Source organism: Cariama cristata, unplaced genomic scaffold (assembly GCF_000690535.1).
Source record: "Cariama cristata isolate BGI_N322 unplaced genomic scaffold, ASM69053v1 scaffold111, whole genome shotgun sequence".
Classification (NCBI taxonomy): Eukaryota; Metazoa; Chordata; class Aves; order Cariamiformes; family Cariamidae; genus Cariama; species Cariama cristata.
The window spans coordinates 43,522-60,826 of record NW_009600773.1 but is presented as its reverse complement, the minus strand read 5'-3'; the positions used below and the strand labels follow the sequence as shown (position 1 = coordinate 60,826).

The 17,305-nt window shown below is 43.0% G+C and overlaps 1 protein-coding gene across 2 annotated transcripts in view; it reads right to left on the bottom strand.

The window, feature by feature from the left end:
* Window positions 1–7,607: 7,607 nt before the first annotated feature.
* The window catches only part of FAM65B (family with sequence similarity 65, member B), a 35,484-nt gene continuing 25,786 nt past the window's right edge, over window positions 7,608–17,305 (bottom strand). For both annotated transcript variants that reach the window (XM_009710132.1, XM_009710133.1), the window contains 7 exons: window positions 16,799–16,934; window positions 15,693–15,854; window positions 14,542–14,700; window positions 13,285–13,487; window positions 11,675–11,758; window positions 9,514–9,604; window positions 7,608–8,056 (listed from right to left, as the gene is read on the bottom strand). In XM_009710132.1, the coding sequence (XP_009708434.1) occupies window positions 7,956–8,056; window positions 9,514–9,604; window positions 11,675–11,758; window positions 13,285–13,487; window positions 14,542–14,700; window positions 15,693–15,854; window positions 16,799–16,934 (936 nt within the window). In that variant the 3' untranslated portion in view covers window positions 7,608–7,955. The remainder of the gene's footprint in view (window positions 8,057–9,513; window positions 9,605–11,674; window positions 11,759–13,284; window positions 13,488–14,541; window positions 14,701–15,692; window positions 15,855–16,798; window positions 16,935–17,305) is intronic.

Sequence of the window (17,305 nt, the reverse complement as noted above, 5' to 3'; positions counted from 1 at the left end):
CAACCTTTTAAATACGCTTATGTATGTGGCTTTTAATTGCAGACTTCTTGAAAGGGTATACTAAAACTTCTCAGGTATAGAAACTCTTGTGGAAGCATTACAGATGTTGGGTTTTAACTGGAATTATGTAGCAGTGGAAGGATCTGGATACTGCGTAGAAAACTTACTACAGGCTGCACTTAGTTGCTTGTATACAATGCAAATACTGTGTATTTCAAACTGTTGTGTAAATATCTTATCAGTTGGTCTGACATGATACATGAAAATTAATAAATCTTTGCCTTACCAAAACAGCCTCTTACTTGAGTGGGGAATGGCTAGTTCTAGGTTTAAGTCAACTGTGACTTCTGTAGAGGGAAGCTTTCAAGTTTTTTACAGTTTTTTAACTCCTTAGATTTGCAGAATTCTAGAGAACAGGGTGGTTTTGGTGGATAGGGAAAGCAAAATAAAACTTCTGTGCTGTTTGTGATGCTTCAGGAAGTCAAGAATGGGTAGTAAGAGTCAAGATCTAAAGTTTAGACTGATGCTTTTCAGTTTTTTTAATAATTGCCTCCATCTTTTAAGGGAGCCTTTTCCAAGATGCACAGATGAAAGCTTAAGTAGAAAGTATTAGACAGTGTCTTTTAGAAATAAGTTTATTGGCTTATAAAGAACAGATGAGGTGTTCTTGCTCCTAATAGCAGCTGTAGTAAAAATTAGATGGAGACAAAGCAACCTACACATCAGAGCTATTCTGAAAGGAGACTTGATGTCTGTTTTCAAAGTACTGCTTTGGTATGTACAAGAGATCAGGCAGCTTTTTACCAAGATAGTAATGTTCTGAGGGGTTTACAGGAATAAAAAGCACTATAAAACTTTGAGCACCTTATCTGGCCTCCATTTGGAGGGGGGCAAAATGCTTAGAGTTGAAAGCACTGAGGTAAAGGGGAGAGTGAGGTGAATACAGGCTTTCCAATCTTGAGTGAAGTCTGCAGTTGTTCTGTAAGTAACAAGACCTTCCAAGGACAGGCTTTAAAAGGTGGTGGCCATTGCAGTATCTTGTGAAGAGCTTAAAGCTGAGTGGCTTTCAGGAGGCAGAGATTATCTAGAGATTCTGGTTTCTGGATCTGTTGGGCCTTACCAAAATGGGCACTTCAGGATATGCACGAAGGCATCTGTGAAGCTATCAGATTCCCACCTTTAGATTCCTTCCAAATCTTATTCTCTCCCTGTGGGTGTCAGTAAGTTAATAGATGTTTCACAACTAAAATCGGTTGTGACATTCAGGGAATGTCAGAACCATTGTAGGAAGTAATATTCCTCCTGGCTTTCGTTTCACCTTTAATCTGGTAACTATAAGGTGAGGCATTTTCTTGGGAGCTTTGTAAACAGGTGATTATACCTTTGAATTTGTGCTTTAGAAGATGCTTAGACATAACCCTTTCCATCACAGCATGCAGATAGTGACAAAGGTGTGTCCTTTAACTTGCACTGTTGCTGTGGTTAAGAAAAAAAAAACCAACTGGATGCTGGATAACTGCTTTGTACAGTAACCCTGGTTTTCTGTTCAAAAGAAACATAATACTGTCAAGTGACTGAAGCTCTCCTGAAGCAATTTTGGAGTGGGGGAGTGGTTTGGTTGGAAAGGACCTTAAAGATCATCTGGTTCCAGCCCCCCTGCCATAGGCAGGGATACTAGGTTCTTCAACAGTGGTAAATAAGGAAACACATAAAGCTTAACTTGTTACAATAAACTAAATTGCACTGCATAGAGACTAAGTTATTCATAGTTAACAGTCATTTTTCAGAGATGGCTTTATTTTTAAACATTAGGAATATTTTGCATTTGCAGAGACTGTAGAAGGGAGGAAAGCACTGCTGCATAATTAGCTGGCCAGGCAGACCAATCCAGCTGAGACTCCAAGTGCAACTTCTTTTCCAGCATTTCACCTCCTGCTCTGAACTGCCATAATACAGGTGCTCTTGTTAGAACAGAGAACTGCCAGAAAGTAACAAATCCAGAATTTGCCTGCATTATCAGCATCTGGCTCTTCCTTATTTTCATCAACATGGTCAATGAGAATGCTTATTAGATTTAAATCCTGTGCTTTTTCTTGATTGGTTTTGTTTAAATAACAAAGATGAGACCGTTCCTTGAGTAGCTTGATCCTTACTTCTCTTGAAATGGCTTGTGTACAAAATAAATGCTGCAAGTTACTCATGTAGGCTGATGGATGTATTGCTGCGTTTGGCCCACCTGTAATACAACTTTTTATGTCAAAAAGATGTGTTACTTAGGTACAGCTGTATGTATTACTAAAGTCTTCAAACCAAGGCTGCTCTGGTTTTATTGGCTTTAATTCATTAGCAGAGGGAATAAACTCTTAACATGTTGGAGGAGAAAACTGGGTATGAGAGCTGAATTGTGGCATAGGAATAAAACCCATGTACATGCTCTGTCACAGATGTATTGGGCCTTGATCAAACAATCTTCCCATGCTTATTATATCAGATATATTAACGTATGAAAGTCTTGTCAGAAGTTTTATGCTGCATTAATTGCTGTTTAAAAATGTTCTAAAAAGGTCAAGTTTCATTTCTTGTCCTGAAAATTCCTGAGTGTTTTTTAAAACATGCATGCAGTAGAAGTATGTTATATAGTAAGTCTAGGAAATTTGTATGCATGCATGAAAGGCTTATCCAATGTGTAGAAATTATACAGAGATTTGCGTAATTGGTTCTCTTACAACCATCTGACCTTTTAATAGGGAAACTCATTTACCATTGGAACATAGCTGTGTAACAGCTGAAAATCAACATCACTAAAGACAAATTTCATATCCAGCTAAATTACAGAGAACGTTCTGTCTAGCAGAATAACATTATTGGTTCTGGAACTGAACTGGAGAATGTGATTCTTTCCAAGAATTCAAAAATACTTTTGTGCACCAACTTGACCAGCACGCTGGCTCCCTTTCATTACAGAGGCTATGGCCACAATCTCCTCGTTCGCTGAAGTATCCTAAGGCTGCTCAGAAGTGGGATGCGTCTACTGCGTCCTGGCACTTATCCCATAGCATGTGCGTGTCCTAACAGGACAGAATCTCAGATGTGTCAGGCTAAAGTGTGGGGGGACAGGCCCTTTGCAGGTGTCAGATGTTTCAAGAAGGAACAGCTGTGCAGGAAGTAGCAGAGGCAAGCAAACTGTGGGGTGGGTGGATGGTTTGTGTGAGGAAGAACTTTACATTGGTTTAGCAAAAATAACAATTTTAGTGTAAACATCCATTGTATTTAAGACAATGTGTGGAGAAGTGAATTAGACCATAATAGCTACTTGGCTGGGCAGCTGAAATTCACTTGGTGTTTGGCATTGTATCACTTACGTGAGGGCTGACAGCATTGTCATGTGTTGCAGCCTGTGCGTAAGTAACAAGGTTGGTCACCGATTTTTGCAAGGAAGCATGATGCATGTTTATTTACTTTTCCTTAAGGGCCATCTGAGGTTGTTTTCTTTTCAGACTGGGTTTGAGACTTTGAGCAGAAGGTTTGCAAATCTGCTAAGGCTGTGTGTTTCCAGTGCTATGTTGTTCTTGAGACTGAATTGCATTGTTATCATCAATGGTTTCTTCAGCAGAAAATGTTATTGTGTACTGTTAATTTCACTTCCCATTCTTGTAATAACACAAAGTAGTTCAGCAAATGATAATGATGTTCTGAGAAACTTCAATTTGCTGCTGCTTTGTCAGTCTGCCAGCAACCGCCTGTAAAGAAACGTGATCGGCCGTGTTCAAGGTCAAACCCTTGGGTGTGACGTACTGTTGTACCCTCGGCGGTACCGCAGCTGTTTGAAGGGGGTTGCTGTGGATCCTATCATCAGGATAATTCCACTGCAAATCAACAAAGCAGGGGTCAATACTTCAGATATACAGTCTGGCAGTTGTAACGAATCCTAGTTTTGAGTGCTTAAAGTCAGCAGTAATCTGTATATAACAGACTGCAGCATAGGGTATATAGCTATATATAGCGGGTACAGGAGGAGTTTTACCGACAACAGTGTGAAACTGGGCAGCCTAACGTAGGCTGCTGCTGTCCTTAGAGGAGTATAGAGGCATTATGGGTTTGTATCTGCCGGGTAGAACACAGCGAGACAATAACAGCACGGCAGAGGTAGTGAAAACCACCGTACCTCATGGAAAGTGTGGGGTAAGAATAGGCCACCACCAAAACCACCAGGCAAAGCCCTTTCCTGAGCACGTTTTTTCTGAGCTCCCTGTCTCTTCAGGCTGCACTGCTGCTGAGTTAGTTTAGTACAGGAACTTTTTCCCAATGTTCTTTTCTGGGGTGACCCAGACCTTTAAATTTGTTTGAGTCAACCTGCTGCAGCCCTGAGAAAGAGGTTTTATAATTACTGCCTGCTGGTTCCTTCTTTGCTAGTGGGTAAGCATCCATCTTGTTACATTTACCTCTCTGCATCTGTTTTTTCCTAGTCCACAGAGAGCTCTCACATTAATGTGGTAGGAAAGGGCAGCATTGTCAGCTCTGTGAACATAAAACGTGTACGTTATGAGACAAATAGATGGTTTGTTCCTTTCTATTTGCCTTCTGGTTTTGGAAGCTTTAAGGTTTGTTCACTTTTTCAAGGGTTTGTTACCCGCAGGGTGGAAACTTACGGGATTTTGTTTGGGTTTGTTCTTAAATTGAGTGATTTTTATTTTTTTTTCCCATATGTTGTCATGAATCGTGTTAGAACATGATTCTTTGTTTTATTTAGTTTTCTAAAACAGTATTAACACTCAAAGTGAAATTTAGCCTCCATACATCCGTATCCCAGGTTCAAGCTTGTCAGTCTCAGATACCACAACAGGAACTACATTTGGTCCAACCGTTCCCACTAAAATTCCTGTGAATTTCCTCACTGACTTTATTGAGAGCAGGATTTGCTCCTATCTGCTTCATACGAGCTGTATGCCTGTTTTTTAATGGTTACAATGGTGTAGGGGATCAACTTTAGGTTAATAAACTTCTCAAAGGGTGGATTTAAACTGCAATGAGAGAAAAGTAGATGTAAGTTCCATTCGGCATGATACCTGTACGTGTGAGCAGCCCTGTGCTCTCTGCGGCTTTGGCTCCCTGCTCCATAGGCAGTTCTGCGTTCCCCAGCTCTGCGCCGTAAGCCTGACTGTTTGCAAGAGGAAAAGGAGTGTCTGCTGTCTGAGAAGGGTCTGTCTTCACAGAAGGGAAGAAGTGATCAGCGGAAGTTTGGTAACGGTCCCGGAGCCTCTTCAGCATATTTTCTGCTAGTCCTTGAGAAGCCTTTCTTGGTAAGTATCTTGAATGATACACAAAGCTGGTTTGCTCTGAACTTAAACTAAGAGTAGCTAGAAATGCAGGGTACTAGCGCTTGCTTGAAAGTAAACTCATCTCACTCGTTCCTAAGCGACAGTTCAGAAGGTAACACCTACAACCCAATGACATCATAGCTTTTGCTTTAACAAAATCATGTTCCGCGCTGTGATACGCAAACTACAAGCAAACTTTTGATGGATAGTATGTGTCAGAGTTAGGAGGTTTTGACAGATACAGGAATGTAAGAATATTCTCATCTTCTTTTTAAATAGTGTATGCCGCTTGCTGATGCTGTGGGACGGGAGCAAGGGCCTGCACCCACACATTGAAGCAACCAGAGAAGGGGCACTGAGAGGGCACAGTCCTTCCCTTGCTTCCAAAATAGCATTTGAGTTTAAAACTGCCTTTTTAAAAATGTGCTTTGGTTCACCTCACAGAGGTACAACTAAGAGCAGTCGTTTTCACTATGGTTTCATCCCTTCGCTACTTTTCCTACTTTTGTGGTTTGTGTGTTTATTTCAGTTACTAAAATAGTTTGCCACTTGCCCCTCCTTGGCCAGCAGAAAGATGAAAATGTGAGAGTTGTGCATATTAAAATGCAAGCTAGTGCTGCGCCATTTCTCCCCCTGCGCTAGAAGTTGCAGTTCTCTGTCCGCCCTCAGGCAGTAGCCCTTGCTACCCGTGTTGTTCACTTGCTCTAATTTAGATGGTTTTGCGAGATCTTAATGTAATGTTCTTCTAATTCTTAACAAAGTTGATAGGGTATGAAACACAAATTCTTTCTACGCTGTAAGAAATCCAGCAGATTACTTCATATAATTTAGTGAAACAGTTTGAGATTGTCATAAAGTCTTGTCCTGGTGACCAGGCTTGAAAAGGCAAATATTCCCTACAAATCTTTTCTCTTAATATGATTAAACAACTCCCTAACGTTTTGCCTCAAATCCAGCTGCAAGTAGGGGATGCAAGAGCCACCTCTGATACTGGGAGCTGCCTTGCATGATATTTGAAGGTTGCGTGAGCCTCACAGCGGAGAGGCTGCTGATAGAAAGAGTGACTATACATATGGACTGATGTGCTTAGTAATTAAAAAATAATCTTTATTATAACTTAACTATGATAGGAAATATGGTGAGTACAAATGCCACAAAACTAAAAGCAAAAAAAAAAAAGAAATAAAAAAAAAAAAGGCCAAAGTACAAAAGGACACCTTGGAAGAATGTAGCTGATGGGTTAGGTGTGGTATAAAAACCATAACATGGTTATTTCACCTTCTGCAAAAAGAGCCTATATCCCTCAGTAAACAAGCAATTTGAACTGTAAAAAATGTACTTTTTTAATTAAAGGAAGAATATATATATTTATAAATATACAGATATGTACATTGTCATAACATTCACAGTAGAAAACCCCAAACCAAAACGCCCCCTGCCTGCCAATGTGTTTGGCGCACAAGGCTTCCTTTTGATGTGAATTGTTTGCAATCTTTTTTATGTAGTCTATGCAAATTTGGATACTTTTAATTGACATCTAAATAGCATTTCATGCATAATGAACACAGTACAGGAACACTCTTCTGTTAAATTCTATTCGCCTCCTCTGTTAACTTAAGGCTCGTAATCAACAGTTTGAAGCACTCGCTGTCTTTCATCCTTGCAGTGAGGCGGGGGGCGAATGCATTCACTTCACCCTCTGTTTATTACTGCCTCCGAGGTCCGCTTTAGTTTCTTCTAGTTCTTGATATTGAAATCACTCTATAGAAGCTACGATCCACTAATTAGAGTCTATGAAATCCAATCTTGCCTGCAGCTTACAGGAACAAATGGCTTTGGGGACTCGTGCAGTTAGCTGTATTCCCTCCTTCTTCTTGGAATAAATAAACGCACTTTACCTTTTCATTTAGTTTTCAGAAACCTACGCGATTGTTTGATTCCCCCTCACAAATCTCTGGATTAACGATGGCTCGTTGCTGGAGGGCAAGAGAAAGGAAATAAAAGAATAAGCCGAGGCATTTAGAATGAGTCACCGAAGTGACACCTCCCAGGGTTTACATCATGCTGTTTCTGGAGGCAAGACTTGAAGAAACTTGCTCTATCTTTCATTACTCGGACAAAACTGAGAAAGCTGAGTGGTGTTCCCTGCTGCTGGAGTGTTGCTGAGGACACTGCGTGCCAGCAGACACTTAGCCTGGGCTGGAAGAGAAGGCTTCTTTGCAGTCCTGCTCAGGTGGCCTCCTGCTTGCCCTTGTTGCATACGGTATTGCACATCTCAAGCTTTCACGACAACTTCAAGGAAGTAGACGTAATAGTAAAATATACGAAGATTCCAAATTCTAAAAACTTACAGAAGTTTTTTGAGGCTGAATAACTGCAATTACATTATTTATTATGAATCAGTCAAGAAAGTATCATTCCTCAGCATTCAACTGTTCCATCATGAGCTGCAAAGAGGAGCCAATAGGAACCCGTAAGCTGGATTTTAGATTTTGCTTTTCCTTTAAGAAGTCTGTAAATTGCTACATTTTGGGACATTCTCATAGAATTCTTCAAAGTCTTCCTTCTGCTCCCCACGCTGAAGTGCAGCTCCATCCTACTTTAATGCCTGTTAAATGTAAGCAGGTTCTTTTCCACCTAAAAAGCGGTGGCAGCTTCAGTTCCACGGCGGCTTCCAACTTTAACAAATTCCCGGGGAAATTTGTCCAACTGTTCATACGCCAGTCTCCCATCTTCACCTGAATGCAAAATGTTAAAGCATAATAATATATTATATCATTGCCCTACAACATTTAAAACGCTGGATTCTGTGCTGTTACAAAGTACTGATCTGCCAGTTAACTTCTTCCACTTCTTAAAATCTAGCTTGTTGAAGGCAAGTTCAGAAATTACTTGGAAAAGTTAAGCATGCTCTGAATGTTCAAATTAATTTTTTTTTTTTATTTCCTCCAGTAATTTCCTGGTTTTATCTACAGCAAAACAGAAGCAGATGTGGCTTGTATGATTAGATGACAGCATCTTTACACTTGTCTTACTAAATGACCTATGGTGCTTGTCAAGGTCTCAGCTGCAGCTGTGATATACTTGAGGTAGATGATGTTTATCCACTTCTACTTTGGATAATATAAAGTTTACCCACTTCTCACTTCCTGGCACTTTAAAGAAGTAAGTCTAGCCACATCTTTGCTTATTTACTGCTGAAAAAGAGGAAGCAGTATATTTGCTAAATTTAACAATTTGTGTCTCTCAAACCCTTTTCTCTTAGGTACTGTCACCTACGTGCACGTGAAGATAGCATTGAGCCTAGTGTGTTGGATTGGCCGTTAGGAACCCAAGTGGTCTCTGTATGTCCTCTGGAAGGATGGCAGTACAATCTTGCAGACTTTTCAAAAGTGTCCCCAGGCTAGATGTTTTATAACCTGAGCAATTACACATCCAACATTTTTTTTACTGGTGAGTGGAAGAGAGTATATTCGAAGAGTTTGCATAACTAAAATCACAGATGGACACGCACACACGGAGCAGAAATTCATGCCTAGCCTAAAGGCCGGAAAAATACAATTTTTCTGTGCCACTGAAGTACTGGTGCCCTGAAACCATGCAGCCACACTTACAGTCACGCACGGCTATACAGCTAGGTTACAGGTTAATGACCAGGGTATATGTTGTCTCAAGGACAAATGGAGGTCGATGCAAGGTGTCTGAGGTACTGTGTGAAGGAGGACTTGCAGGCTAGGGTCTGTCTAAATAAACATATAAAGATAATTTAGATTAAATGAATACTTGGCAGAGCTACTGGCACTTGAGAGTGTGACTATGGCACTACAGGGGTGATAACAGGGGATCCCCAAGAGGAGGGTGTATGAGACGCAGCAGGCAGTGTGCCGGTCCTGCCTCCTCAAGCCTGCTTGGTTTTCAAATTCATTATGAATTATTTCTATTTGGCAACTTCTCCTTTGCTATTTTTCCTTTCCACCTTCCCCCTTCAGACTCATGCAATTTCATTTCTCTCTTTTTGGCTCATTGTCATGATTTTCAAAATGAATGATTTTTAAGAATATATATTTTCTAACCTGTTGGAGTCTCTAGGTAAAGTTTTGTTTCAATTTAGTCTCATGTTTGTATAACTCGGGTGTCTTACATGCTGCTCTGTTCAAAAAGAAAATTAAATACTGCTCTAAAACAGGGAACTCACCAAGCGAGAGCAGGGTTTCGGATGCCACTTTTCTGATCTCTTCGTTGTCAGACTGGCAGAGCGTGACCAGCATTTTAATACTCTCAGTAGCCTGGGAAGTGCAAAAAGAACTGCATTAACACCACATAGTGCACTGTGGTTTTAGTTCACAACCTTGCGTGGAAATAGTGACCATCCTCTGCATTGACCTTCCTACTCCAAGGGAAAGGCCTTGGTGGAGACATGAGGAATGGAGTTTCCCTGAGGGGTAGCATCGAGGAGAAGACATATTTTCTGCTGTCAGTGTGGACTCTCTAAGTTTCCTACCCTATGTGCTACATGCATAAATCTGGCTGACCAGCTGTGTCTGCCCTTTCTGACTGTAGGCTGGGTGATGGGCCATAGGACAAGGCCATCAAAGTGCCAAGATAAGGGTATGGCAGGGAGACAAACGGGAGACAGGCATCAAGGGAATGAGTTTCACACTGAGTGTGTCAAACCTGGTAGGTCTGAGAAGGCTGTTCTTGCCAGCCTGACTGTGTCTACAGGGGCACGTTGGCTGGCCAGCCCAGTCGCTTCACTGTGGGCTCCTCGCCAACACCTGCATTCACCGTTTCCACATTTTTACCTTGCCTCTGCTCTTTTGGGAAGACAACAAGGAATAATCCTGTTCGCTGCTACAAAAATGTCAGGTCTTTGGGGAGAGCAGCTGTCTGGCAGGCTATTTAATATGACAAGAAGAGAGATGAGTGAAAGGAAGAGCAGGTACTGCACGGGTGCGACACATGGAAGAGGTGCTGAGCTACAGAGTCAGTATTTGTATGAACTCTGTTGATCCGAGGGGCACAGGTCTGGTCTATGATGCTCTGAATGAGGGCTTAGCTACCAGAGCCATTAAATCTTACCACCCCATCTTTGATGTGGTCACTTGCGCTTGACTCAGGGCAAGTCTGTGCTTGGTGCACGCTGGTGACTACAGCTTGAATGCTGATAAGTGATGGGGCCACAGCAACACAGAGCTTGCTGCGATCTGCAAAACGTTCTCAGACGTTCACCGTGGGACCTTATGCGGCCGACGTGGTTTGATGTGGATGAGGCTGCCATTGGGTTAGCTCATCCACAGTCACCTATCTGATGTAGCATTCCTGTCTCTGAAATAATATCTTCCAGAAAGGCTTCACCTTTTCCTTTGAAGATCTCAGATGATGGTACTTCCCCTCAGTAGTTTTTTTTTCCCCCAGCCATTGTCATTCTTGCTATTCAAGACGCATCGGAGCCAAACTGCTCAAGTTAAATGTGTCTAGCTCCAGTTCCCACCACTGGTTCCTACTCTGCCTTTCCCTGAGAGATCAAAAACCCCACTGCACCCTGCATGCAGCAGAAGTGTAATGCCCCTCACCGTTGCCTCTCAGGGATGCCCGCTAACATCTTGTTTAAAGGAAAACAGTTTTTTTCATATTTAAACAATATTGGATTATGTTTTTGATGGTATCAGTTCTGGCTGGGATGAAGTTACATTTTAGAGCTGACTTCTCGAGGGGACAGTTTTGAGGGAGAAATAGTCAGTCTGCGGTGGGTCTGTCTCATGGAACACCTTTTTTGCCCCAGTGTCCCATACCAGTCAGCCTTGGGTGGCTGTTGTTTCCCATGGCTCTATACAGCCAAAACAAAAATACATTTTTCTTTCCCGTCATGGGAGGGGGTGCAGAAATGGTGCCAGATGCTAGCTGAAGCTGTAGTGCTCAGATGTATCAGTTATTTGTCACAAAATGAGCTGTGACCTCTCTCTCCCTTTCTCTTCTACCACTACAATCCACGTGCATTACAGCTAATTTTATGCTGGGAAAGGATGTTTTTTTCCCCTCTCAGGCAGTATTCTATGGATGAATATTTTTTTTCTCTGTAATCTGGAAGTAAGTCTCCTAAAGTCAATATGAGAGGGAGGAAAAGATGATATGCAAAAGGTAAACTTTGTAATCATCACAGAGCCCGCCTGTTTTTGCAATGAAGCTTCTAAACTGTTCCCAAACAGCACGGTATCTGTAAAAGGATGCAGTGCAGCAATGCAAAACAAAAACGTTACCACTGCTGCTATTGCAATTTCTATTTTGTTGTTTGTACCTATCAGATACCCTTTCTTTAAAGTAAAGCCAAGAGCCCCAGTGAATTCCTTGTCTCTTACCTTGAGGTATCTTAGAGCCAAGCAAGCTGCTTTCTGCAGCTGGAGGTTGGGCTGGGTTAGTGCTTCACAGTAATAAATCAAGGCCTGAAAACAGATAAAGAAGAGTAGCGATGAAAATGTCTGTGCCTGTGTGGAGCAGAAGGGTAGAGCGTGGAGGCATTGCTACCCTACGAAAGGGAGAGGGATTGCAGCCTGCCTCCCCGACAGCGGGTGCGTGGGATGGAGAGGCACAGGTAACCATCCAAGTTAACTTCATGGGATAATTCCCTACAGCAGATGGGGGCCGAGCCACTAGTTATAGCTTAGTAGTCTCAGGCCAACTTTCGATGAAGAACAGGTCACGTTAAAGTGAGAAGCACAGTCTGGCACCCTTGAGGGCCTTTCCGCATAAATCACCAAAAAGCTTTAAATGGGCCTTGGAGTCTAAATAGCTCAAGAGCTGACCCTTGAGATGGTCTCTCTAATGTAGGGGTAGTAATGAACAGGCTGGGACGGACCCCAGGGGGACTGCAAATAACTATTACAAGGTTAACGTGAGCTGCCAGACCAGTTTACTGCTTGGCCCTAGAAATGTGTAGCTACTGCTGAGCAAACAAAACCAGTGCGAGCAGCAAATCTCAGAAGCAGTCAGCTGCGCAACGAACTCGTGTGCAGCCTAAAGCTGCGTAACGCCCTCAATACAAGGCACCTTGCGGTCCTTCCTGCAGGCAGTGAAGCAGGTATCATCAGCTACACATGCCTGTTCCAGGAGAAGGTTGTATTTTCCCTGAGATGCTGTCTCCACGAAGCTGGGGATGGAGGAGGCTGGTATGAGATACCAAGAGGCTGCAAAAATGGAAGGTGAAGCAGGAGGGCATGCAAAGAGGGAACTGGATTGACAGAGAAGAGCAGCAAAGAGTGATTTTTCTCCTCCCTCTACCTTCCTTCCGCCACTCTTCCTCTTCCAACTGCCTTTTTTTTCGCTCTCTCCTGGCAGGGTACAAGAAGGATAGTAGGGAAAGGTCTGCCATAAAGGGTAGAAGCCAACCCTAATTTCTTCTTATTCCTCTTCTCTTTAATTTCTGTGTTTAATCTGGCCCTACTTGTTGCTTTCAGTATCTGTGACGGATAGACTCAAATCTTAGATCTCACAGGTGAGCTGTGTTTGCCCAAGGCAGAAATTTCCTGGAATTTCTGCCCCTCCAGAAATACCAGGAGGTCCCATAGATGCCAATCTCCTTTGGGAAAAAAATACAAATCTCAGACCTACGTCTTTGTGTGTTGGTGATGCTGGGGACTGTTGCCTTGAAGCCTTGGACTGAAGCGAAGTCTGAGACAGGCCAGCAGAAATGCTGATGTGTGGAAGATAGCTGAAGAGCACAGCACTCAGTAAGTATTTGCAGAGTTTTGGCTACTACCTGCTTCGTGTAATGACAGGTAGAAGCAGACTGGCACAACGACAGAAACAGACTTGCCTATTTGCAGAAAAATTAGACAGGAAAACCTTCTAGTTCAGTTTAAATCAAGCTTGGAGAAATTATTTTATATGCATAGCGTTTGAGACACATAGGTAGAAAAAATGTCATGGTGATACAGGTCTCTTAAGCGACAGGCGATTTTCTGCCACTTACCTTCTCCCTGAAGTGCCTGTTTTCTGCAGTAGCTGTTAGAAGTGATGCCACAGTCTCACTGACTTCATTTTTATTTTCATTGAGAAGTAAAGCCAAAGCTCTCAAAACTTCTTGCTGTGGTGGAAGGTTATTGGAGTTTATTTTGGCCACATTTTGCTGCAGCTTTCCATCTTTCACTGACTGCAGCACCTGAACCACAGAGGCTAGAAGTGCAAGAGAAAGGTCCTTGTTACTTATTTTATCCTCTCAATATTTCAGATCGCTCCTTTCCCTGCTAGCAATCCTCAATTTATACTGTACACATAAAGGACATGAAAAAAATCCCCACCTGAGCAATTGCAGCATTGCAGTGTGTCTGCATGGGGAATTGTCTGGGCTTTAAGTTGGGCCAGTTTCTCAGACGTTCTTCCCAAGGAGGAGATGAGGAGATGGGCTAGGTGGGATGCTGCACCACTTATGCCTACCCAAAGATAAGGGCCTACCTGTCAAATCTTCACTTTCTGCTGGAAGATGTAAATCCTCCCTGTAACAAGTGAAACCCAATCTCCTTGTCAGTGTATTGACTTCCAGATCATCTTTGTGAGAGCTTTTCCCAGGCAGATTGATGTCTGCCACCAAGAGCCAGGGTCAATGTGTTTCAGAAGTGGGCTGAAATGCCTTTTTCCTTCCAGGTTTTTGAGCAAAAGCTCCCCAGTATGTCAAAAAAAAACCCCGAAAACTAGGCAAGGTTCCTCAAACTCCCTCTCAAACAGAGAAGAGAACTTGGCTTGCCAGGGATTGCAGTCTCACACACTCTGTCGAGCATCTGCTTGTCTCTTTAGCTCTCTGTGGCAGAGCCTGCCAAACACCGAGGTGCTGTGATCCCTTGGCTCCTGAGAAGAGCTCAGCACTTCAGAAGATCTCTCCGTAAAGCATGGGAAAAGACCGGAATGTCACAAGCTGCAGGCACAGAAAACTTCCCAGACCTTGGGCCCAGCCCGTTACCATCAGGCATTTCCTAAAAACTAACTCTTTCAACGTAGGTTTTTTCCCATTCGAATACGGAAATAGAAATGACTGAGGGTGTATCTGCATCAGCTCCTTTCTCTTGATACGTACAACTGTTCAGGTGCATTCAGATTTAGTATCCAAGGTACTTCTTTGTCTTCTTTCTCCCCTTCTTTTGTAAAATCAGCCTCAGGGCTGAACTGTTTTGTGCTGAGGTCAGAAGGACAACGATATATTTCCCCATTAGCCACCAGAATTCATATACCCTACCTTCTTTTGCGAGCTGCAGCAAATAGCTTCCAAGGTCATTAACGCTGTGGCTGGCAAAATAGTTGTAATACTGAAAGACGGTAATGATCTCGGAGGACATGCTGGAGTAGAGGACAGGCTCTGTCCGGTCCAGGATCTGAGACACCAGGATTCTGAAGACTGCAGGCAGCCACGGACAAAGGGACACGTTAGTGAGAGCTGGCAAAATGCTGCAGTCCACTTCAAAGCCAGAAAGAAAGAACCGTATTTGCAAAGCCAGGTACCTCCCGATGTTTCTAACCTCAGCTCTGGTTACGTTAGAAGCTAGACAGACCTTCTCCCTGCCTAGCTCTCATCACCATAGGATATCTTTGTAAGGATGAACCTCTACCAGTTTACGGATGGCTAGTGCAGCTTCCTTACAGCATCCTTTCGACCCAAACAATACCCTGACCCGCTACACACCTATTCACATGCACTGCCAGTTACCGCCCCGCGCTGCCACTGAAGGAGGGGAGATGGGCACAGAGGCAGCATTTGGCTTTGCTTGTTTTTATGTTCCTGCGTGAGTGTGTGCCATGCAGAAAGCCAGTCTGAGACACTGTCTGTGGGAGCTCTAGCACGGAGTGGGAAGGAAAACACTGCCCTGGGTAGGCATCTGCACTGCAGGTTGACCTGAGCAAGTCAACCTACATCCCTGTTCTGGCCCAGGGAGAGCTAGTCAGGACAGCTGGAGGTTGAAATGTGGTACGTCCCACTCCAAATAGGAACCTATGTTTAGATAGACTCACTTGAATGTGCATGAATTTCATCCCAGTGCACTATAATGGGGCATGGGCATTATATGGACACATAAAATGAAGTGCGAGGATTCCTGCTTCCCTGAATCACTTACAAACCTGTGTTTGGGAATAGACTTACTTTCGGATTAGCTCATAAACTTTAAAACAGTATTTTCTTTTCTGCTGATCTCACCTTTTTCTGCTATTCTCATTATTTTGGGTCAAAAGTGTTTCAAGAGTTGTTGCATTAGTTTTCAAATGACATCTTGGAGCTGTGGCCAAACAGACCTCCAAGGGGTTGGAAAACAAGCAATGAAGGTTGAGTAAAGCCCACTACACAACTGTTCCCCATTTTGATGACCAACACAATTTTTTTGCAGCAGTTGGTACCTGTTTCTGCAAGTCCTGGACACTCCTCATTCACAGTAGTGGCAAAATTGGTATCCAACTGCTTCATCATCTTGTCTGCAGATGTGTGATACACTCCTGAAGGGCCAGTACACTTCATCCAGAAAGCCAGCAGTGACAGCTTCTTGTGGAACTCTGGAATTGCTGGAGGAGAAGAGAAAATGAATGATGAGACAAAGCCGTGCTGGAAGCACTGACTTCCAGAAGAGAAAAGATGGTAGGAGTGGAGGAAATCTCACCCCAGCCCACTGATGGACAATTCCTGTTTGGTGGGTCACCCTGTGCTGTTACCTTCACAGAGCATCATCATGTGCTCACCTCGAGTTTGTAACATGTTTTTTTTTTCTGTTTCCCATGGTAGGATGTGAGAAAATTTGCTCCTGACCCAGTTCTGGGCACTGCTGTCCTGTCGTTTTACATACCAAGAAATACTAGGGGAATACCACAAATGGTCTGCACAAGACTGATCCCTGTCCTAGCACTGCTCTGTGGCCTTGGGTCAGTCAGTGACTCAATTTTGCCTCAGTTTTCTGATAAACAAAGTAAATACACCATGTTGTATTCACCTATCCTGCCAGAGTGCTCATGAGGGTGAGTAACTACATGTTTGTCAAGCTCTTCCAAGGTACTAAAATAGACACAACAACAAGAAAAATAACTAAGTAATTCTCCATAGAGATGAGTAAAAATAAAACGGATAAAATGTTCGAGGAGTTGTATTATGCCTCTGATAGTATAAGGCAGATCCTGCCTTTCCTCAGGAAAGAGAGGTGGAGTAAGAATTTGGCTCTTCAGAGGTGGCAGCATCCCCACCCAACCACAGCAATGACCTCTGTCCATCTTCTGCACATCAAGCAGGATAAGAAGTCCTTTGTCTTCTTACCTGCTTATTTCTGGATACCAGCACTGAAGAATAAGGCCCCTGACCTGCTGTGGTGACTGCTACATGTGCTGGTAACTGTGAGTTGGCCCTTAGTATGGTGGCATCTCCTGCAGTGATGGTGAGCTCTACACAGCAGTTATTTCAGCAGGCACGCATGCTCAAACCAACCCTTTTCAGAAGGAAACCCCCCTAACTTGTCTCTTACCATCACTAAGGGAGGTGATGTTTCCCAAGTTCTCAGTGCTGATCTCTGCGATATTCTCCATCACGAGGATCTGCCTGGACAGCTTATCCAGGAGGTCTCTTGCCACTAATGGTGTTTTACTGGAGAACACAATTTGCTGGTGAAGACAAATGGGAAGAGAGGAAAAAGAGTCATTGAACCAAAAAAAAACCTCAGAAGAAAACAAAAAACTCCAAAACACCTGGCACCTGAAGTGCAATGGCAAATTCATTGCCTGGAACCATGGATTCTCCTTAACTTCAAAATTTTTTTGTCTCTGGGATATTTTATGGTCCTGGTTGATATGCATTGTGGCTTGTATCTTTAACATCTACACCCAGATCCAGACACCTGAGTATCCAGGCAGCCATTTGCATAAGTCGTTTCTGATTTACACGCTCTGCAAAGCTAAAGGAATCTATCATCATAAGCCTTAAAGCCGGAAAAGAATATTAGTCTGACTTTGGCATAGCATCGGCCGTGGACTTT